Genomic DNA, 22,261 nt, shown 5'->3' on the forward strand with positions numbered 1-22,261 from the left:
AAAGGTGCCCTTTTATAAAGATGTCGCATTTGCCAGAACAAGAAACATCTCTTTGACATGTAAGATGCTACTGTGCGGAGACTGAAGCCCCACATGTCCTCCTAACATGAGACGGATGCCTCTCTCACTCACCTGATCATTTAATATACATTCGCTGAGCAAAGTACCAGAAATTGTTCTAGATGGTAAGGTTATATCCAAAAACTAACTCTAACTCTGCTCTCATGAAGCTACAGAGAGAGAGAGAGAGAGAGAGAGAGAGAGAGAGAGAGAGAGAGAGAGAGAGAGAGAGAGTGTGTAAACAGATGATGCTTAATTTATTACACAACAGGCCAGGCATGGGACTCTACAAAAATCTGGGGTAGAGGGAAGAGAATGGCTGGGTAGGCAGGGCGTGGAGTGTGCTGGGAAATGGTTTAGTCAAGTCAGGCTCCCCTGATGAGGTGCCCCATGAGTAGAGGGCTCATGAAGCAAGGCACCACGGTGAGATCTGGGGATGCTCCTCCCAGCAGAGGGACTGCCTGAGACAGGAGGGTCAGAGACAAGAGGAGAAAGCCTGCCCAGAGGCGGGAACTTACTAAGTGTGTCTGAGGAAGGGTGGTATTTATGCGCAAATGAATGAGGAAGTTAATTTCGAATCCCCTGCTATGGACTGAATGTATGCTTCCCCCCAAATTCATGTGTTGAAATCCTAAGCCCCAATGTGATGGTATTAGAAATGGGGCCTTTGGGAGGTGATTAGGTCATGAGGGTGGCACCCTTGTTAATGGGATGAGTGCCCTTATAAAAGGGACCCCAAAGAGCTTCTTTGCCCCTTCCGTCATGTGAGGACACAGCTAGAAGAGGGCTGCCTGTGAACCAGAAAGCCCTCACCAGTTGCCCAATCTGCCTATGCCTTGATCTTGAACTTCCAGCCTCCAAAACTGTGAGAAATAAATGTCTGTTGTTTGTAAGCCACCCAGTCTACAGTATTCTGTTACAACAGCCCAAATGGACTAAAATACCTGTCACAAATATTTTTAATTTAATCACAAACATGGCCTTTTTAGGGTCACAAGTTACTTGCTCCTGAGAAACATCGAGCTGGGGCTCTACATACAAAAACGGCTGCTCTGAGAAGGGCACCGTACCTGTGTTTGTTTGATGCTGTGCTTGGGAGACAAGCTTCCTGTGCTGTTCAAGCTGCTGACACTGCCATGAGAAGGCGTGGAGCGGAGGCTGTCTTTGGGAGGGGGGCTGGCGGGCAGGACGGCCACAGCGCCCGGGAACACTGTCTTCTTTCTCTTGGAGGGTGGGATGAGGGATGGGGGCAGGACGGAGGGCACGGGCTCCTTTTCGAGGGCTCGGTACACCAAGTGCATTGCCTGTAATCACAAAAGAGAATCATGTTCAGGTGGCCAGGCTGAGGGCGGGCAGAGGGCAGCTCTATCAGGAGCTGTAGTGACAAGACAAAGAACGCTCTTTCAAAGGCCGGCTGAGTGGCTCAGTTGGTTAAGAGCTCGCTCAAGAGTGCGAGCTCTGAGCAACAGCGGTTCAAGTCCCAGCCCAAGCTGAGCTGCCACTGAGCTGCCAACAGGTGGCAGGATGGCTCAACTGAAGAAAAAAAAAAGAACGCTCTTTCAGAAGTTGCTTCCAAGCTGAACGGAGTAGAAATAAATCCCTTCTGATGAGCTATGCTTCCAAAGCATAATTTTCCAAGACATTTGTTTAACCACATGAGGCTAAATGAGGAAAAAAGGAATTCAATCATTCCAGGCTCCACGTGTCCCTTCACTACACAGAAGGGCCACTGGCTCCAGGGCAGACGACTTCCAGAGTACTGGAATTTGGAAGTCTAAAGACACACAAAATTGTATGTCTTCAAGGCATTCCAGAGACACAGAATATTACAGAAAAAGGTGCACTGTGACAAGGATAAGCGGCTCTCCTATTTGAGGCACAAAGAAAAGAAACTGTCCAAAACTAGGATTTAAAAGTTTTAAACTGTAACAAAAATAAACCATAATTAAACCCTTGTCACTTCAAACTATTCTTTTTTTTTTTTTTTAAAGATTTTATTGGGGAATTGAGGGAGGGGAACAGACAAGTTGCTGCCTTTTTGTTCTTCAGTCTAGTTGTTGAGGATGTCACTTCACTAGCCCATGTTGGTATAATCAATACGCTCTTCCTGTCTGAGGCAATCATTCGCCGGCTATTGGACGGCTGCTCACGGCAGCTCACGAAAGCGCACGCCAGCTGCCGGCCATTCACAGTAGCTTAAGGCAGCCCACTGCAGTCCCACTGCAGCCTACGCCACCGCCGGTGACTCGTGGCAGCCCAGCTCCAGGTCGAGCTGTTGTTCACCATCTTAGGTGTAGAGGGTGCAGGGTCACTGACCCGCATGTGGGATCCGAACCGGGGCCCTGCTGCTCAGAGCTGGCGTCCCGAGCCAACTCCTAACCAACTCGCCACTCAGCTGGCCCCACTTCAAACTATTCTTTAAGTTGCTACTTCCATAGAGAAAAGACCAGTAACACAGGCAGGTCACTAAAAATCTCTACAAAATATTACACCCAGTTAGTGATGAAAAGAAACACAAAAATGACATGACTCTAAGACCTATTTATAAAAGAACATACATCTTGGCTGGCGTAATGAGAAATTACAAAAAAAAACAAACAAAAAGGGAAACTCAGGGCGTGTTAGGTTGTGAGGACAGACCCATTCTAGGTTCATTCCAGACCAATCACCCTGTTCCTGGAGACCACACCAAGGGCAGGTCAATGATATAAACATCTTAAGTCAAGTGCGGTCAAAAGGAACATAAAAAATAAATAATGAAAGGCTGGGGGATGGGGAGTTAATGTTTAATGAGGACAGAGCTTCAGTTTTGCACAATGTAAAAAGTTCTGGAGATGGATGGTGGTGATGGCTAAACAATGTAAATGTACTTAACGCCACTGAACTGGACACTTAAAATGGTTCAGCTGGTAAATTTTATGTTATGTATATTTTACCACACAAAAAAATAATAAAAAGGACAACCAGTAAAAACAACAGGATGATGGAGAAACATGGAAAATGCTCAAAGTGAAAAGGCAGAACAGAGTTGGTATGTGGGGAAAAACACAACTGAGTACTGTTGGGTGCCAGGGTTTATGAGGGCAATGGTATGAGAAATTTATAATTCCCTTGGAAAGTGGTTTAGATTTAACCTAGAAGTTTAAGATCTCAAAGGCTTTACACACATAGAAAAGATAAGAAACTTTGATTCATGTATATGTTGTAAAACTCACATTTTAAAGGTGTTCAAAATTCCTAGAACAGAAGATGTAGCTTAGAAATACGGTTGTATTTTGTCATTTTTTATTGCTTAGGTATTCCCCGATAATCCACAGTTGGGGTTTTTATTTTTGTTTGGTTGAACTTAATTACTATTTATTAAAGTGTTGTCCTTAACTACAGGGGGCTACCTCATTCTACCTTGTTTGAGATTTAATGGAACAAGGTAAGGGAATAAACCCCATGAATGGGAGAGAAAGGTCCAACATGGGAGGTGGAAGGGAGAGAGGAAGAAGAGGAAGGACAGACAGGGGTCCAGGGTGAGGAGAGCAGGCACAGGGGGAGGTCAGCCCAGCCCCCTGGGCAGCTAACGAGGTGGGTGGGTTGGGCAGCTGCAAGGGCAGGTGGCCCATAGGAAGGGACAGCCCAGATGTACACACAGCTAGCTCCACTGCTGTCACTAAAACAAGAGGGTGGGAATACCTGGGCTCTGGCACATGGAGCAGATGTTAGTGCTGGGGCACCTGGTGGGCATGTCTCCATGAACACCTACTTCCCAGCTCTATCTGCTGGGAGGGCTGGAAAGCCGGGGCACACTAGTGCCCAGATTCTGGTTTCCAACACCATTCTCCACTACAAGGCTTGGGGCTCCCTGGAGAAAGGGCTGATACAGGGCAGGGCAGGGAATGTATGGGGCAGCCAGGAACGTCTTATCGTGCCACGAGGAAGTTACTGGTCAGAGAATGATGGGATGTGACCAAAGGACAAAGGAGCCAGCTGGGAGGAGCTCTCACTGAGCAAAATAAGTCACACCAGTAAAGGATTATAGACCATGGAGCAGAAGACGCATCCATGAGTCCACTCTGATACAAATAAATTCCGGACGGTAGAAGGCCAGCTAGAAAATGTCCGAGGGATGACAGAATTACAAGCTCGCCACCTGCAACCACCAGAATCTTAACTGATACAGGCGAGGCTCCCAGGAGAACTGGCGGGTAAGAATCAGAGAGGCAATAGGATGCTCAGTCTCCATGTGTCTCCCACGAGAGACTGAGCACAAAGGAAAAGAGTAATTGCAGGGAGACCAGCCTCCACCTGACGGTGGTCAAGGTTGCCACCGTGGTATTGACATACAAGACCTCACACATCCTATGGAGGTTGTGTGCCCAGGAGGACTCGCATCACCTCAGTGAGGTCCTACTCCCACAAAAGTGCACAGCTTGGATCATCAGAGGAAACAGCAGACAAGCCCACACTGAGGGACACTACAAAATGCACTCTTCAAATGGCCATGTGGCCATGACAGGCAAAGACAGACAGAGCAGACCCAGATTAGGGGACACAAAAGACACAGGGCTATGGAACGTCACAAACCAGGCTGGAGTCTCTCTAACTACAAAGGACGTTTTGGGGGCAATTGGCAAAATCTGAATAATATCATTAGATTAGATAATGGATGATACAATAGATATAGTACAATAATACATAAGATATAACCTATAATAACACATACCATAATAAATTAAATAATGTCAATGTTAATTTCCTGATTTTTTAATTGAACAGTGGTTATGTAAGAGAATTCCCTGGTTTCAGGAAACACACACTGAAGTGTTTTGAGACTAAAAGGTATCATGTCTACAACTTACTCTAAAATGGTTCAAAGGAAAAATTCGTACACTCATAGGGAGAGAGGGAGAGAGGGAGGGAGGGAGGGAGGTAAAGCAATGTGCTAAAATATAATAGTTAACACTGGGGAATCTGAGTGAAAGTTATTCAAAAGAATTCTCTATATTATTGCAACTTTTCTTTAAATCCAAATTATGTCTAAATAAACACTTTTAAAATTAAAGGAGAGGGGTGACCAGTTAGCTCAGGTGGTTAGAGAGCAGGCTCATAACACCCAGGTTGCCAGTTCGATTCCCACATGGGCCAAGGAGCTGTGCCCTCCACAACGAGACTGAAACAACTACTTGACTGGGAGCTGATGGGTCCTGGAAAAACACACTATTCCCCAATAAAATTTCTTAAAAAAAAAAAAAAATTAAAGGAGAAAGAAAAACGAGTCCAGAACCGCCCCCCCCCTCCAACACCACCACCATTCCCTTCCTCAGCAGAGTGGGGAAAGAGACACACAGTGGGGCCTACCACAGCAAACTCATCTCTATCCAGGTGTCCATCCTTGTCAATGTCACTAAGGTCCCAGACCTGCAAGGGAAAAAGCAGCAAGGTTTACTGGGGGAGGTACCAAGGTTTATGAGGAATAAGGGGGAGAGGACCAAGGCTCACTGGGGGAGGTACCAAGTACTACTGGAGGTGGGGGGGAGTATTGAGGCTTACAAGCAGGGAGCACTATGTACAACTTACTGGTGGGGGAGTACCAAGACTTATGGGTGGGAGGGAGGTACCAAGACTTACTGGGGGGGTGGGGAATACCAAGGCTTACTGGGGGGGGGGTGTTCCAAGGCTTACTGGGGGGAAGAACCAAAACTTACTGGGGGAGGTACTAAGGCTTACTGGGGGATAAGGGTCCATGTGCAGCAGGTGAGCCCACCTGAACTCAGATTCTGAGTTCATGCCAGGGTTACAATGAGGCAATCAAAAATGCATTAAGAACCAGTCTGTGGGTTCTCTGAAAAAAACATCACCCAATGAAGTATTATCAGTTCCAAGATCCTTTCTGTCATATTATGTTCGTTTTCTCCAACAAATGTTCATGATTATAATCACATCCACCCTGATTTTTTCTTCATCGTCTTACAAAGAAATCTTAGTGAAGACAGTTTGGTTTTGGCACAGGCGTTGCTCTGAACACAAGACCCCCGCACATGCTCACACACACAAATCAGCCCCCGCCCCCTTTCCTGATGCACAGGCCATGGGCATGTGGTTGAGCAGGTCTGAGATGTCTCATTTCTCCCATCATCGGATTGTGAAACAGATGCCATGGAATGTGCTAGACCCACCTAGCACCTGAAGACCAGGCAGGCAGGTATGGGTTCCTAGAAAAAGGCCACATGCCAAATTTTCTAAAGCACAATTGAGGCACTAGCTTTCTGACCCAAGTCAGCTCTCCAGACAAGCCAGCCTGTCAGACTTGAACAGCACTGGGCACAGCACCAGTGTCCGAGCTAAGCGACACCCAGGGGTCTACCCGAGATGCTTCACCTTCTGGTATCCGTCCCCATCATCATCCTTCACTAGAGACTTTAGCCCAGGGGCACTCTCATGTGTGAGTGCTCCTCTCCATCCCAGACCTTTACCAGGTCTCTGGAACACTCCAGAGGCTCCAACTGGCCTCCCTGCCTCTAGTCCTGTCCCCAGGGTTCCCAAAGGGGCTGCTCTAGAATGAACTCTGACTCCACCCTGCCCTGCTGACAGCATCCAGTCCCTGCCCCTCAGCCCAGCACAGAGCCCCCTGTGCCCTTAGCAGGCCCTGCATCCCAGCCCAGCCTCCTGGGGCTCCACCTTGACCTCTAAGGACACCAAACTGTTCACAGCCCCCTCACACTATGGAATGTTCTTTTAAAGGTATCTGGTATCGGGCTGTGCTTTATGTCTGTCTTTTCAATTTAGGAAACAGAGGCTCTGGAAAGTCACTTTCCTGAAGATACAGCATATGTATGTGTGTTGGGGGCGGGGAGGGGTCCCGGACAGGAACAGGCCTTCCTGCCTCCAGTCTTTCCCGTGCCCAGGGCTTCCCCACTGACATGGGGCTGGATCACTGTGGGGTGTCCTGGGTGCTGGGGACCATCCAGGACCTCATTCCCTTCTCTGTACACCCCTGGGCGACTTACTGGCCACTCTGAAGGCCCCTGTTTGCTCATCTGGAAAACGACATGGGGAGACACCATCCAGAACAGGTGGTTGCAAATACTCAATGACTTCATTCATATTAAGCACTAGAACAGGGCCTGGCACATACTAAGCCCTTGAAAAATAAATATGAGGATCTTAACCATCATTTATTTATTTGACCTCCTAGACTGTATCTAATTTCATCCCCATCTTCCCAGTGCACAAGGCCTGTCCCACTGGCAGTGCCCGCAGGGGTTTGGAGCAGCAAGGGCTACTCGGTCCTCCTGCTCTAGGCCTGTGCCTGCCCAAAGCGCACCCACCCAGACACACATAACCATCCCGAGTCCAGAGCAGGGAACTCGGCACAGAGACAGCCATGCGGAACCAGGCTTTGCACACAGAGCAAACACCAGGGCCATACCACAAACCTCAGTAGAGGGAAAACAGTCTGGGATAGAAAACTGTGTCTAAAAACGTATTTTTACTTGGAACACAATTGAGGCTTTTTTTTTTTTAAAAGGAAACACATAAAACTTTTTCTAAACTTGCAGAATTGAAAGTACCTTTACCTTAAGGCAGAAAAAAATTTAAAACAGGAAAAAAATAAGATATAGACATAAGCTACCATACTTCTCCCTGGAAACACAATGGAGAGGGGGAGATCCCAGGTCTGGGTTCAAGTCCCACCTCTGCCCATCCCTGGGCCCCAGGCAGTGAGTTCACTTCTGAGGCTGCCTCCCCACATGTGCGATGGGCCGTAACAGCATCTTCCCACAGGCTGAGGAGCATCTGTGAGCCGCACCCGTGAGGCCAAGCCAGCCTGGCTACAGCAAGTGCTCCAACCATGTCGGCTCTCCCGGAGCTCCCTGACAGAGCACGGCTGGGCGTAAAGCCTAGTGAGTGTTTGTGGGGAGTGAGCACGGGGCCAGCAGAATTCGGTGGCCTTGAAGGAGGTGAGAGAACCACTTACCCTGCCCAGGACATCAAGAGGCAGCTTGGAGTTCATGAGGACTGGCTTGACTTTGTCTCCAGAGAGCAAGCCATTTATGGGTAACAAGCTTTCGAAAATTCCGTCAAATTTTGCCTTTTCTTCCACCTAGTTAGAAATAGCCTGGGTGAGTAAAAAGGTGGGCCTGTGGGAGAGTTCAAAGTGAGCTGTGACTAGAAGCAGGAGAGGACTCCCCACCCCTGGCCTCGCCTAAATGCACAGGATGGTCTTACAGCAGTTCAACAGAACTTATGACCTAAAGCAGGGGTCAGCAAACTTTTGAGATGGAAGAGCCAATCCTGTCCCTCACGACAATTTAAAAATTATTCAAGAGCCATAAAACAAATAAAATCACCATTATGTGACTAATATCCTTTAAAAATGTTATAAATGAAACTATGATAGTTTTATTTTCATTTTCAATTTTACTTCAGAGCCACATGTACGTACCCAAAGAGTTGCAATGTGGCTTGCGAGCCTCAGTTTGCCGACCCCTGCCCTAAGGAAACTGCTCTCTGGGACCATAGACCTGGCAGCCAAGGAAAGACAGGACCTGGCCGCAGGGGCTGCCTGGGAGACAAAGGTCACTCCACCTACCTCCTAGGACAAAAGTTCTTTAAGACAAAGAACTAAATCTGGATATTACTATACAGAACTAAAGAAACAAATATAAAAATAAACCAAAGACTTAGCAACTAATTATCCAAATCAGCTTTAAGTTAGTAAGTCCTCTGTGTCTAAGAGTGAAAGAATAAATAATAAAAGTTCCTCATGAACAGAGTGAAGGTCTGGGCAGGACTTACAGAGCAGCGGCTACTGTTATTCTGAAATGTCACGCAGGCAGCGTCTAAAGGGGACTGTTGGTGAGGAGGGTCTGGGCTGGGAGCCGGCAATTTGCCACCTGTGGACATAGAGCCCGAGGCGAGTGGAACTAGGGGATGGCAGACATCTCACCACCCACTCTGATCACAAGCTGGAGCCACTGGGGGCCCTAGGAAAACACCCTCAAGAAGTGTCCATCCACCGAAGAACAGGGAAGCAAAATGTGGTCTATCCATACAATGGAATTATCATTCAATCTTAAAGAGAAAGGAAATTGACACCTGCTGCAGCATGGATGAGCCTAGAGGATGTGATGCTGAGTGAAATAAGCCAGACACCATGGACAAATACTGTGTGACTCCATTAATAATGAGGTCCCTAGAGGGGTCAAACTCACAGAGACAGGAAGTAGATGGTGGTGCCAGGGGCTGGAGGAGGAGGGGGTGGGGATTTAAGTGTTCAATGGGGACAGAGTTTCAGTTTGGGAAGATGAAAAGTTCTGGAGATGGATGGTGTGATGGCTGCACCACAATGTGAATGTACTTAATGCCACTGAAATAGACACTAAAATGGTTAAGATGGTGAGCTTTATGTTATGTGTTTCACCACAATTCAAAAAAAAAAACCAGAAACAAGAAGACCAGATACTACATGCACGAGTCACTGTGAGCGCTAAGAAGCCAAACACCCTACATCTGCTTTGAGCGTCTGGACTTCTCCCGCTGATCTGTCAGGCTCCACTGACAGGGTGCTTCGAGAAGTCCAGGAACTTTAACAACAGAAAAAAAACTCTCGGCACTTCAGATTTGTTTGTCACTGTTTCTCTGAACGGCGTCTCTTCTGAAAACAGTCTACCCATCCCAGCACCACGCCTGCCCTGACTCCCCTCTGCCAGGCCTCGCAGGCCCCGCAGCCGCCCACCCTCCTCCTGGGGCCTCCACGAGGCCCCTGCCAGAAAGGGGCCGGAACAGGTCAAGGAATATGGTCTTTTTGGTGCCGTTTTTCACAACAAAGCAGCCCTTTTTCAAAGTAGGCACTGGGCAACTGGATGGTGGACAAAGAAAAGAAGTCCTCTGCTACTGTGATCACGACTGGCAAACTACTCAATGGCTCACGGCGGTGACATCACAACTCCATGGTCACATGAGGCCTCCTCCTGCTCTGTCCCTACTTAGACCTCCCCGCATCCAAACGGTTCCAAGGAGGAAATAGACCAACTGCGTAACAACAGGCCAGAAGCACTTGGCGGGCAGCGTGGTCTTTATTTTATGGCAAGACTGTTACTAGCGTTGGCACTTAAGCCAAATGAAAGTGAGGACTGTGACAATCCTCTCACAGTGAAGGGGAGGGAGGAGGTCTCATTTATCTGGAGGACAATATTTGCATCCTCGTGTGCTGTTGCCCTTAGGAGGAATGCTGCACCACTCGTTTCTTCTTTTTCTTTCAGAAGTAGTAACCTGTTTCCAGTCCTAACATCTCTTTTTTAAAAATAACAGTTTATGTGCTGAGAGAAGCTTTTCAAAAAGCACCAAGAGCATCAGAAAGGGAGTAACAATCTGTGAACTCGCCAGAAACGGGAGCAAGAGCTGCAAAGGCATGCTGGGGCTCTTGCGAGTTCACACAACATTCCCTCTATTCTGATTAACCAACCCAGGCAGCAGAAACCACAGAACGTGACCCAGAAATGCAAGGTTTAAACTGTAGTATTTTCAGAATTACAATGCTTGAAATGCAGCTGACTGCCTTCGTAGGCAACTCCAGTTATAGTAAAAGATCACAGCTGTTTCAAAGACTTGCATTTGAAAAAGGATTTCATCCAAATTCTGTGACATGCTCACTCAGAAACAGTAGGTGATATAATCGGCCTATGGAATCTTTGCGACAGCATCATAAATGGCTAAAACAACTGCACGTGAAGGATGGCTGAGGGATGCCACCCCTGTCACTTACCCTCACAGCCCAATGGGCCTCTGCAGAAGGCGGCGTGACCATCAAAGGGCTGCTGGTGTCGTGCTGGGAAAAAGAGAGAAGCATTCTGCTGTGGCTCACACAGAATTAAATCACAGGAGGATGTGTTTCTAGAAAGCATACACTTCAAAGTGCTTTCAAAACTGGGGAAAACCTCAAAAAGTTAAACACAGAATGACCATAGGACCCAGCAATTCTTCTCCTAGGTATGCACCCCACAGAAGTGAAACCAGGTGTGCAAACAAATCTTTTTACGTGAATTATCATGTCCACTGGCAGATGAACTGATTAAACAAAATGGGGTGGGCCACACAACGCAATGTTCTTCAGCTATGAAAAGGTATGAAGCACTGACGCACGCTACAGTGTGGACAAACCCTGACATTATGCTGAGTAAAAGAAGCCAGATGTATGGTTCCATGAAACGTTCAGAATGGGCAAATCCAGAGACAGAAATCAGGTTGGTGGCTGCCAGGGGCTGGGGGTGGGGGAAACAGGAAGTGATTACTTAATGGGTACAGGGTTTCCTTTTGGGGTGACGAAAATGTTCTAGAACTAGATAGAGGTAATTGTTGCACAATATTGTGAATGCACTAAATGTCAAAAGTTCTTCATTTTAAAATTGTTAATTTTAGGTTATGTGAATTTCATCTCAATAAAAGAAAAGGGAGAGAGAAAGAGTGTGTGAACTAAAACAGACAGAGAGATGGGTGGTATTAAAAGGTGAACTTGAAGGATTTTGACACTTACGAATTTCGGTGGCGGCATGTTCAAACTCAGATTGCTCAAGGTAACTTCGTGGCCACTCTGTGCACAGGCCACTAGTCTCAGTGCAACATAGAAACCCTGCAAATCCAAAACAGGGAAAGGTGTAAACCCACCCAGCCGACAGCAGCAGAGGAAGAGCTGCTGCGGCAGCAAGCTTCAGGGAAAGAGGGATTTCAGTTCACTTCCCCAAGGAAGATGGTATGTGCGAAAGTCATATCCAGTGTCAAGTGGAACCTATCTCATCACCCTGGGATTACCGTTTAAATGAATATGCTAAAGCGTACTTAGCCCATTGCATTCTGAATACTGTAAAATTTCAAATAAATGTGTTTTCAAAAATAATGCGCTCCCAAAACTTAGGAAATGCTAGGCCCTCAAAGTAGCAGGCTTAATATGTTTAAGATTATGAATTATGGTTCATATACGTGAGTTTTTAAATGTGGTTTGGAACAGACACAGCTCTTCAGGAATTTACACTCAGGATTCAATGTGATCCCCTTGGCCTCGCTGAACAGAGCACCCCCCACCCACCCATCCCCACCCTTTGTGGCCCGACATCCACGTCACTCCCATGCAGGGACAAAGGACCTGAACTAGGCCATCAGTGACCTTGGTTCCTCCCTGCCCTCCTTCTAACCCAGAACTGGCCACACCACAGACTTAGGGGACTCATGCAGTGTCACCTGATTTGTTTAATTAATCAACTGGCCCAAGAATATGGAATGTTTTAAAGCTATAACCACAATTACAGTTTTAAAAAGGTCTTCAAAGAGATAAACAGTCTTCCTCAAGCTGATGTCCAAAAAGTGCTCGCGTAAAGTGTAGAGAAAAGGGGACGTAAGTTTATGGGGACAGCATTAAGCACAGTTAACAGGTTTCTTTCCCAAGAGGATCCTCAGAACCTGATACGGGCAGAAACACAGCGTGAATCTCAAGGAAGGGCACAATAGCGGATCACGGACTATGGGACATCTACAATATCCCTTGGAATGTAGTTTGGGGAAAAGCTAAACTAAATTAAAATATGACCATTTAAAATCATTTGTAAGTACTATAAATTTCCATTTATAGAACCTTCTTGAAATGACAAAATTATAATGGAGAAAGAACCAGCAGTTGCCAGAGGCTACGGTGTGACTACCAAGGGCAGTAGGAGAGGATTCTCCAAGGTGCTGGAGCAGGTCTGTGTCCCAACGGTGGTGGAGGTTATGTGAATCTATGCAAGCGATAAGATGACCTAGAACCACACACACCAAAATTACCCAAAGAAGTGCATGTAAAACTTGTCAGCTCTGAGTAAGGCCTCTGGTTTGGTGCTGCCCCAGCTCTGAGCACTGTGCCATGTTGACGTAAGCTACTCTTACTAGGGGAGCTGAGGAAGGAGGCTCAGGAACTTGGAACTATTTATGCAGCTTCCATGAGGGTCTGAAGTTATTTCAAAATAAAATGTTTTGAAAACATTTTAATCAATTGTAAGCACACAAAATATGAAAAGATACGCTAATCATGAAAGATGGCTCCAAGTATTCAAACAAAAAACCTTTATTTCAAAAGGAAACCTTTCCGTTTTAACAATTTGATGGCCGCACTTTTGTCTAATTACACGTGTCAGTGGCACGAACAGGAAGGAAGTGCAGAGGTGGCCAGCCTGGGGGCTCTGGCCCGGCCCCTCTACTTGCTCTGAGCATACGTGTATATACCTGTTTGTCCAAGAACCCTTTACCTTCTGGGTCGGCCAAGTCCCATATCTGCGGAAACACAAAAATGCTTATGAATGTGACCACTCATCATTGCCCATTTATTCACAAAACAGGAGCTGCCACCACTGTATATGGGTCTTAAGGGTAGGCTAGAGCAATCCCAAATTCATAACAGGTGAATGACCTATGCCCCTCCCTCCCCCCAGGGCACACAGCCAGTCCGTGGCAGAGCCCCGAAAACAGTCAGGTCCCAAGAACATCCAAGCTTACATAACGACATAAATTTATAAGCTGTCAAGGCCCCTAAAGCACTCAGGGCTCTTGTCTGTTACCCAAGCAGCAGGTGACAGCTGCCCTCAGAGTATGTGGGCCCTCCAATTACAGTTCTGAGAGGCTGGCAGTGGCCCGCCCACTCCCCAGGAGGCCCATCCTCATGAAGAGGGGTCTGCACAGGACAGCCTTCACCCCCTCAGGGGGGGCCCCCCCGAGGGCAGCCACAGAAATCACCCTCAGTCTTGACATACCTTCCCAAGGATAATGTCTGAAAGCCCAGACTTCTTTAGAAAAAGTGCTGCTTCACTGGCCCCAACTCGCCCTGTGTACGCTGGGTCTACCTGCAATGGAAGAGTGACACTGAGATGAGGCTTCAGGAAATGGAGCAGCAGGTTAAGGCAGAGCCCACCACACTGACTGGGGCTGACAATCCAGAGAACAGAAGGGGCCAGAGGCTGTGCCGGGCTGTGCTTTCCAGGTCACTCACTCTCTAGTTCCATCCAAAAAGATACCAGTGAAACTTACCTGCTTGTAGTAAGATTCATATAGTGGATTTCCAGTGGGAATCTGTAAACAAAACCACAGATATGGGTCAAAAGTGGACATACTCCCTCTAAAAAAAAAAACGTTGTCCCCTCAATTCTGTCATTACCAAAATATACAATAGTGAAAAATGAAAAGTGATGCACTTGAAAAATCCTCTATACACAGTCTGCTGTTTAGCTTCAGACACAGACACTACACTTACTCGATTTAGAAAAAGGAAATGCTAATGCTCAATTAGCTAGTCCCAATTCCTGCGCCAACAATGTGGCTGTTCAGGCAGGAGCGGCAGCCCAGAGTCGATTTCCATGAGCTGAACGATGGGATTCAACGTGTCTGGGAGCTCCGAGAAGAAAGGCGCCCTTATCCTTTGAGATTGTTCTCTGGCTCCAGAGTGGGAACAGGAGTCTCTGAGTGTCATCATGAATCACCACATACACAAGCTTCAGACCGGTTTCCCCAACCCAGGTCCCAGCCCCACCTGCACCGGAGGGACTGTGCAGAAATGCATGCTGACTGGCCAGCGACCACTCCTCCTGTGGTGGGAAGGAAGTTCAAAGTCTTCAGCTCAGCACAAGATACTCCACATTCCGGCCATCAGATCCCTGAAACATTGCTTTTAACAGCCTCATCCAGTGTCATGTGGCAAGTCAAGGCCACGCCTGGATGCAGCCTGGCTGGCAGCTGGGCCCTTGCACTTTCCACCATGTCCTGGGCCTCTTTTCCAGCGAACCGTCCCCCAGTGGCGAGGAGGGGGCACCCAGGGGAAGCGACAGCTGGGAAGAAATTAAGCAGCCACTAAGATGTGGGCTATAAAAGTTGACTCGTGTTGGTGTTTTACTGCGTGAAGCGAGGAAAGCGGTACATAAACCCGCTGTTGATTTAGTGAGCAAAGAAATGTGAAGCCGACACCATTACGTGTATGATCCTATAGAAAAACAGGTGTGAACACAACTAAAGAGAAGAAAGAGGGAAAGAAGAGGACTAGATAAGGGGTGGGATTACAGGGATTATTAAAATGCCTCTGAATGCTTCATGTGATTTTTCATAATGAATATATAAGACTGGGGGAGGTGTGTTCCTGTTACAATCACTAGATCTGAACCAGCCCAACACTTGTGTACAATATGCCATAAAGAGTCATCTTAGGTTAAAAATAATGCCCAGATTACGGTCAGCTTCTCTCGGGGACACCAGCACCTGCCAACATATGAAGAAGTGAAAGTACCGAAAAGAATACCCAGACAGAATGAAAATAGAAGAGCATAAAGATCTGAAAGGGGAAAGAGGAAAGTCAAAACAAAGAAAAGGGGGAAGAGAGAAGGCGGGGTTCCGAAAAGGCAGAAAACACTAAACAAAAAAAAAACAAAAAAACAAAAAACTAAGCAAGAAAGGCTGGAAGATGAGAAGTGATGGCTTGAGAAAGAAGACAGGGTGACACCAGTGAGGTAAGTGTGCGGCTGCAGCAGCTCCTGGCCAGCTGCTCCCTCCTGCCCGGAGCCCTTGCCTGACACTGCGGCTGGGGGAGGCTGTCACCTTTAGCTCCTTATTACCTCAGGTGGTAGTGTGAACCATCACACCTGGTGTGACCTCCTGAGTTTAAAACTCCAAATGCTTTCAAAACACATCTCCCCAGAAGAGTAAGGCCGACAGAGGAAGCAGTCAGGCAAGCCGTTTGTCATGTGTCAGTCAAGGTGAAGTGGCCGGGCCCAGACAGCACATCATATGCCACTGACTCACTGGAGTGGAATGCACAGACCCCAGAGGCCCCCACTTTGATGACAAGGTCCCCTTCCTACCAACAATCAGGAAAGCGCAGGTCTGAAGTGCATCTCCCCTAGGGTTTTGGTTTTTTTTAAGCAAGGTTTCCAAGTTACTATGAATCCAGTGAAAAAAGTTACGGTATCTGGGGCAAATAAATAACAACTGTCTCAAACTTCCCAACTGCTTCTGAGCTATGAGATCCACAATCAAGAGAGCCAAGACCCTGAGAAGTCCAGAAAAGCACCGGAAGCACCAGACCCCAAGCTGCCCGTCTGCGCTGAGGGTTCAGCCCATCGACAGTCTAGGACCAGATGTCAATCCCAAATTATCTCAACTGACAAAAAAACCACAGAGTGGGCTTCAGCTACTCCTCTGTAACTACAGGAATCAATTTGGGTGAGCTGGGACAATGAAGCAGTTAGGGGTTTGGATTTAATCATGCATACTTCGGCTACTGCAAAAGCAGAAGGGGAAAAAAGAAGGGAAAACACCAGATCTAATTGGCACTTCCTCTTACTCCACTGCTTCCTTACAGGGACAGTGGAGTCACACCTGCAAGCTGCCCAAAATACCAGTGCAACAGAGCAGAAGACACACACTGCTAATACCATGAATCCCCCAACGATGGGCAGTCTGTGTGGCCCAGCTCCTGCAGAGACCTTGATCACAACCAGCTAGCTGGTGTGGGCAGCGTCTCCTAGAGGAGTGTTACAGCTGCTGGGACCAAGCCCTCTGAGCTGCCCGCCCATGTCGGACCTCAAAGCGAGCCCAGGACCAAGCCTGGGGCAAAGGCAGAAAGAGAACGGGCCAGGGGACAACGCTTTCAGTGTAAGAGGCTGCAGAGGGCTCGGTGATGGCTTGAAGAATGGAAGCGAGCAAGACAGAGCTGGTCGGGGATGGCATTCTCTTCCGCCAGCCGTTGCACTAAAATGCAATCTTCGGCGTGGCAGCATCTGAATTATTGAGGTTCAATAACTTTTGATTCGATCTTTTAGTTGCTCTTCGTGTCTTAAAATACAGAGATAACATGAAAAGTTCCCATGGCCTCTTCATTTTATCCTCCAGCAATTTACAAGTATAGGGACAGGGAGGGGGGGCACAGCGGAGAACAAGTTCACATCCTTCTGTTGGGAGGGCTTTAAAACACCAGTTAGGTGAGAGCCTGCAAGTTTAATACCAGAGAAAACCAGCTTGAGATGAGGCACAGCAGAACCACTTTGGGGGGAGACTTTGAGGATTGGGGTTCTAACCACTCCAAATCCCCCCAGGATTGAGTTCTCCTAGCTCTGATCCCTGCTTTTCTCTAGGGCAGGGATCCTAAGTCTTTATGCCTGGAATCAGGAGAATTCCCAGTCTGCTGGAAGTATGTTCTCTCTCGCAGAACAAAGCAAAGATTGCTGACCTTGCTCAGTTAAAAATGGCATTTTTAGGGCCGGCTGAGTGGCGCATTGGTTAAGAGTTGGCTTGGGATGCCAGCTCTGAGCAGCAGGGCCCCGGTTCGGATCCCACATGAGGGCCAGTGACACTGCCCTCTACAGCTAAGATGGTGAACAACAGCTCGACCTGGAGCTGGGCTGCCATGAGTCAACGGCGTAGGCTGCAGCCTCTGCTGCAAGCTACCGTGAGTGGCTGGCAGCCAGCGTGCATGGCCGGCAGCCGGCATGAGCTGCTGTGAGCCACCGTGAATGGCAATCCAATGGCCAGTGAGCGACTGCCTCACCTGGGAAGAGAGCAATGATCATAATACCAACACGGGCCAGTGAAGCGACGTCCTCTACAACTAGAGTGAAGAACAAAAGGACAGCAACTTGTCTGTTCCTCTTCCCCAATTCCCCAATGCTGTTCCCCTCCCCCAATTCTCCAATAAAATCTTAAAAAAAAAAAAGCATTTTTAAAGCAAATTTGTTTTCATTGTAAAACTTTTCTTTAGAAGAGTATCTGTTTCCTTGCTGTGACAAATAGTGGTCACTCTGATTGAGCTCCTTTAATCCTCCCAACAATGCCATGGGCAGGTAGTATTGTAGCCCCAACTTACATGTGGGGATGCTGAGGTTACCCAGGATCCCAGACCCAATGAGTGACAGAGCCATAGAGTTCCCAGGTCACAGGGCCCTAAGCTACTGTGCCCCCTGCAAAACCAGCCCAGGCGTGACAGAGCTGGGCGCTGGGCCACAGCACGGCCTCCCAAGCATGCTCACCTGGGGAAACGCACACACGTGATCACCTGGTGGTGTATTATTCAACAGACGAGGTCAAAGTGCAAGACTCAAGACGGACTTGAAAACCAGCGCAGCCTGCCATTTCCCCAGGAAAACTCAGACCCTATAATGACTGTTTTTCAATGTTGTTGTCAAGTTTCGCAAGAAGTCAGGCACCTAACACCAAAAGACAGGCCGGTCTGAGTTCCTATGAGGAAAACCAGATGCTGAGGCAAAAACAGGGCCTGGAGAAGTGCTCACTTGATAATCCTGGCATTTTTGCCTTTCACTTAGAGTTAGTTAGTTCCCCTTGCTGCCTGTACAACCATGATCTCAGCTGTGTGCACGGACACATTCTGCAGGCGAGGAAACTGGAACTTAACTTACTACCACTCAAAAAATCATTCAGAAACAGGGGCATCCCGAACGTTCCTGGAACTGGCAGCTCTCTCCAATTGCCCGATTAGAGGTTTCCAAGCCACAGCTAAGGTAAACACGACCAAGAGAAGGAGAATAACTGGAAGCGAGGAAGAGTTTTACAAAGCTCAAGGAAAACAACACACATCCCAATTTAAAAATGAGCAAAGGCTAAGGGAAAGGTAATTCAGAAAGAAGAGATGCCGCGAAGTGAGGGGGAAATGTTCAATTTATGTATTGCAGAAACAGGACAAAATGCCAGTGTTTGCCATCAGGTAGGCAAAGTCAAAGAGAGGCTCTCTGCTGCGCCGGCCAAGGTGGAAACACACGTCTTGGGCCCTGCTGGTGGAAAAATAAACCAAATGCATCTCTGGAGGTCAACGCAACAGCATGCAGAAAATGTGTATGCCCCCAATATGCAGGTTTAACTCAATTCCTACCAAACTCCAGCAAGATTATTTGTAGACACTGATAAGATTATTTTAAATGTAAATAGAAAGGCAAAGAAACTAAAACGGATAAAACACTTTTGAAAAAAAATAAAGAGGACTCACTCTACCTGATTCCAAGGCTTGCTATAAAACTACAATAATAAAGACAGTGTGCTACTGATGGAGGAACAAACACACAGAGCCATGGAACAGAATAGAGAGCCCAGAAACAGACCCACACTGATGTGCCCAACTGACTTCTGACAAAGATGCAAAAGCCATTCAGGAGGAAAGAGGCCTGTTTGACACAGTGCTGGAACAGCCAGACACCCAGAGGAAGAAAATGGGCCTTGACCTGAGTTTCACACTTTATACAAAAACTAACTCCAAATGGATCACGGACGTAAATGTAAAACTATAAAACTTTAGGAAAAAATATAGATAATCTCAGAATCAGGGACTGGGCAGAGAGTTCTTAGACTTAACACCAAATGCCTGATTCATAAGAGGGAAAAAAATCAATAAACTGGATCTCATCAAAATTAAAAATATGTGCTCTGCAAAAGACCCTGATAAGAGGATGAAAAGACAAGCTTTGGACTGGGAGAAAATACTTGCAAATTACATATCCAGCAAAGGACTAGTACCCAGAATATATAAAGAACTCTCAAAACTCAACAGCAAAAATGCAAACAGTCCAATGAGAATATGGGCAAAACACATGAAGGGACATTTCACCAAAGAGGATATACAGATGGCAAATGAGCCCATGAAAAGATGGCCAGCATATTGTTAGTCATCAGGGAAATGCAAACTAAAACCACAGTGAAATGCCACCACACACCTATCAGAACGGCTACAATAGTGATGCTGGTGAGTAGACAAAGAAATTGGATAGCTCGATTATTGCTAGAGGGAATATAAAAAGGTACAGCTACTTTGTAAAACAACTTGGAGGATTCTAAAGAAAAAAAAATTAAAAAATTAAAAACTAAACATACAACAATCACATGACCCAGGAACTATCTTGGGTATTCATCCAGAGAAATGAAGGCATGGGTTCACATAGCATCCTGTACTCAAATGTTTACCGCAGCTTTATTCATCATCACCCAAAACTGGCAACACCCCAGACGTCCTTCAACAGGTGATTGGCTAAATGAACCCTGATCCCGTGAAACACTATTTGGCAATGAAAAGGAATGAATTGCTGATACAGCAACAACCCGCAAGACTCTCCAGAGGGTTATGCTGAGCAAAAAGGCCGATCTCCAAAGGCTGCATACTGTATGATTCCATTATGTAACATTATGAAAATGCTGGAATGATAGAAATAAACTAATTAGTGGTTGCCAGGGGTTAAAAAAAGGGGAAAGGGAGGAAAGTAAAAGTGGCTATAAAAGGGCGATGGGATGGCAGGATCCCTGTGGGGATAAAACTGTTTGTTCTGCATCTGATGGTAGCACTGTTGATGTTTTGGTTGTGATGGTGTACGACAGGTGTTCCCACTGGCGGAAGCAATGTCCACGCTTTGGCTGATGGTGTACTATAGATCTGTGAGTCGTTCCTACTGGAGAAAAGTGGGTAACAAATACATAGGATGTCTCTGCATATTTTTTACAACTGTAGGTGAATCTACAATTATCTCAAAATTTTAAAATTAAAAAAAAAAAGACTTAAAAAACCTGACAACCAAATGCCAGGTGACATTTTTAGACAATCAGAGAAATTGGATTATGGACTGGGTATCGGACAGTAGTAAGGAATTATTAATTGTGCAAGATGTGATATGGCACTGTGGTTATATAAAGAAAAATGGTCTTAACTGTTAGAGATGCTTATTAAAATACAATTTCTAAGATTAAAAAAACCTCGGAAATAAAAATGAATATGAATGGGAAGGTCAGGCCACAGACAGGTGCCGTAGACAGGTGCAAAGAGGTTTACAAAACGGGGGCCTCCAGTGTAAATGGGTGGGGAGTACATGGGAGCTCATCAAACTCTTCCTGAGATTTTTAGTGTGTTTAAACTTTTACATAATTAAAGACCAACATCTGATGTGTTGCTGCTCTGGCAAAGATCCTAAGGTACAAGCTGCTTCAGGGTCAAGAGTGATTAACAAAGAGCAGCTTTATTGAATCATGCTTCTGTCAAACAGTAAAAGCTAACATTTCTTTAAAACACATACGCATGCACACACATGTGTATGCATGCCCTCCCACTGCTGTAAGGTCTCCTGAAGAAGTGGTCAGCTATGCAGGAGGGGGATGGGCAAGAGGGTTCCATCAGTTTGCCCAGCTTGAGTGCGGGACTACAGGTAACAGTGAAGGGCCGGAAACCATTGAGGACTGGTGAAGCCAATAAGGAATTGCTGTGTCGCCACTGAACGGAAAAGCATAAGCAGGATGCTTATGAGTGGGGTACGAGCGTCAGATATTTGTTAAGTGAAAAGGAGGGCCCAAACCAGCTCCCACAGTAATAACCGGACTGGTAAGTGCGAGGTGATCAAATCCATGTGGATCTAAACGAGGCGGAAGGGACACCACATGCTAACAGGAATTCCAACTGGTTAACTGGCTTCCTCCTCGTGGTTTTCTGAGCTCTGCAGGGTTCTACATTAGCACACGCTGCTTTTGTAAATAGGAGAGAAAAGAGAAAGAGAGAAGCACAAGAAGAGGGATCCAAAAGAAGATACACGATTCTCCCCAGGGACCCGAATGACTGCCATGATGAGGGACTAGCTGAAGATGTGCGTCCACCATTCTGCACAGGACTCTGTCTGACCTTCTCAGGGCCTGCATGGGAACATGACACGGGGTAGGGGTAGGGTGCGGGGGTGGGGATAAGGCCTGCAAATTCTCACACCCTCAAGGAGAACCAAAGAGCAAGAGACCCACGGCTGAAAGTTTAGACATGCAATGAAATGTCACAGTAAACAAGACAGCTGGAGGGAACTCAGGGTCAGAAGCCATTAGGAAGGGCTGGGAAGGGAACAGGAACACAGAATCGAGGTGTGAAAGCTTCAGTGCTCCCAGGAGACCATCACTGTCAGCACCATCTGCCAGAAATGGAAGTGAGGGAGAAACAGGTCACCTGGACATACTGCCCTATGCAGGATGCAGGACAAGGAGGTCAACAGCGCCACCATACAAATGTGAACTCGAATCCTACCCCACAACTGGAATGCTGTGCAACCCTGGGGAGTGTGAGCAGCCTCTCTGTGCCTTGATTTCTTCACTTGGAAAATGAAGATGAGCATCCCCACCACCGGAGACTGACACAGGATGAGCGATGGTCAAACACTAGCTGTCTCAAGTCCTGTCCTCTCCC

The 22,261-nt window shown here is 46.9% G+C and overlaps 1 protein-coding gene across 10 annotated transcripts in view; it reads right to left on the bottom strand.

The window, feature by feature from the left end:
- The window catches only part of EPS15L1 (epidermal growth factor receptor pathway substrate 15 like 1), a 79,197-nt gene that overhangs the window by 52,703 nt on the left and 4,233 nt on the right, over positions 1-22,261 (bottom strand). For 7 of the 10 annotated variants that reach the window (XR_002123928.1, XM_019641894.1, XM_019641890.1 and 4 more), the window contains exons 1-9: positions 14,603-14,647; positions 14,104-14,145; positions 13,830-13,919; positions 13,306-13,353; positions 11,588-11,683; positions 10,820-10,882; positions 8,030-8,155; positions 5,410-5,469; positions 1,131-1,364 (exon numbers count right to left, since the gene is read on the bottom strand). Coding sequence is in view for 9 of the 10 variants with exons in the window: in XM_019641894.1 (XP_019497439.1) it covers positions 1,131-1,364; positions 5,410-5,469; positions 8,030-8,155; positions 10,820-10,882; positions 11,588-11,683; positions 13,306-13,353; positions 13,830-13,919; positions 14,104-14,145; positions 14,603-14,632 (789 nt within the window). In the remaining variant the exon portion in view is untranslated. Of the gene's footprint in view, positions 1-1,130; positions 1,365-5,409; positions 5,470-8,029; positions 8,156-10,819; positions 10,883-11,587; positions 11,684-13,305; positions 13,354-13,829; positions 13,920-14,103; positions 14,146-14,326; positions 14,579-14,602; positions 14,648-22,261 lie in introns of those variants that run through there. The other 3 variants (XM_019641891.1, XM_019641897.1, XM_019641892.1) reach the window with 3 other exon arrangements.

This window comes from Hipposideros armiger, unplaced genomic scaffold, assembly GCF_001890085.2.
Source record: "Hipposideros armiger isolate ML-2016 unplaced genomic scaffold, ASM189008v1 scaffold_64, whole genome shotgun sequence".
Taxonomy (NCBI): domain Eukaryota; kingdom Metazoa; phylum Chordata; class Mammalia; order Chiroptera; family Hipposideridae; genus Hipposideros; species Hipposideros armiger.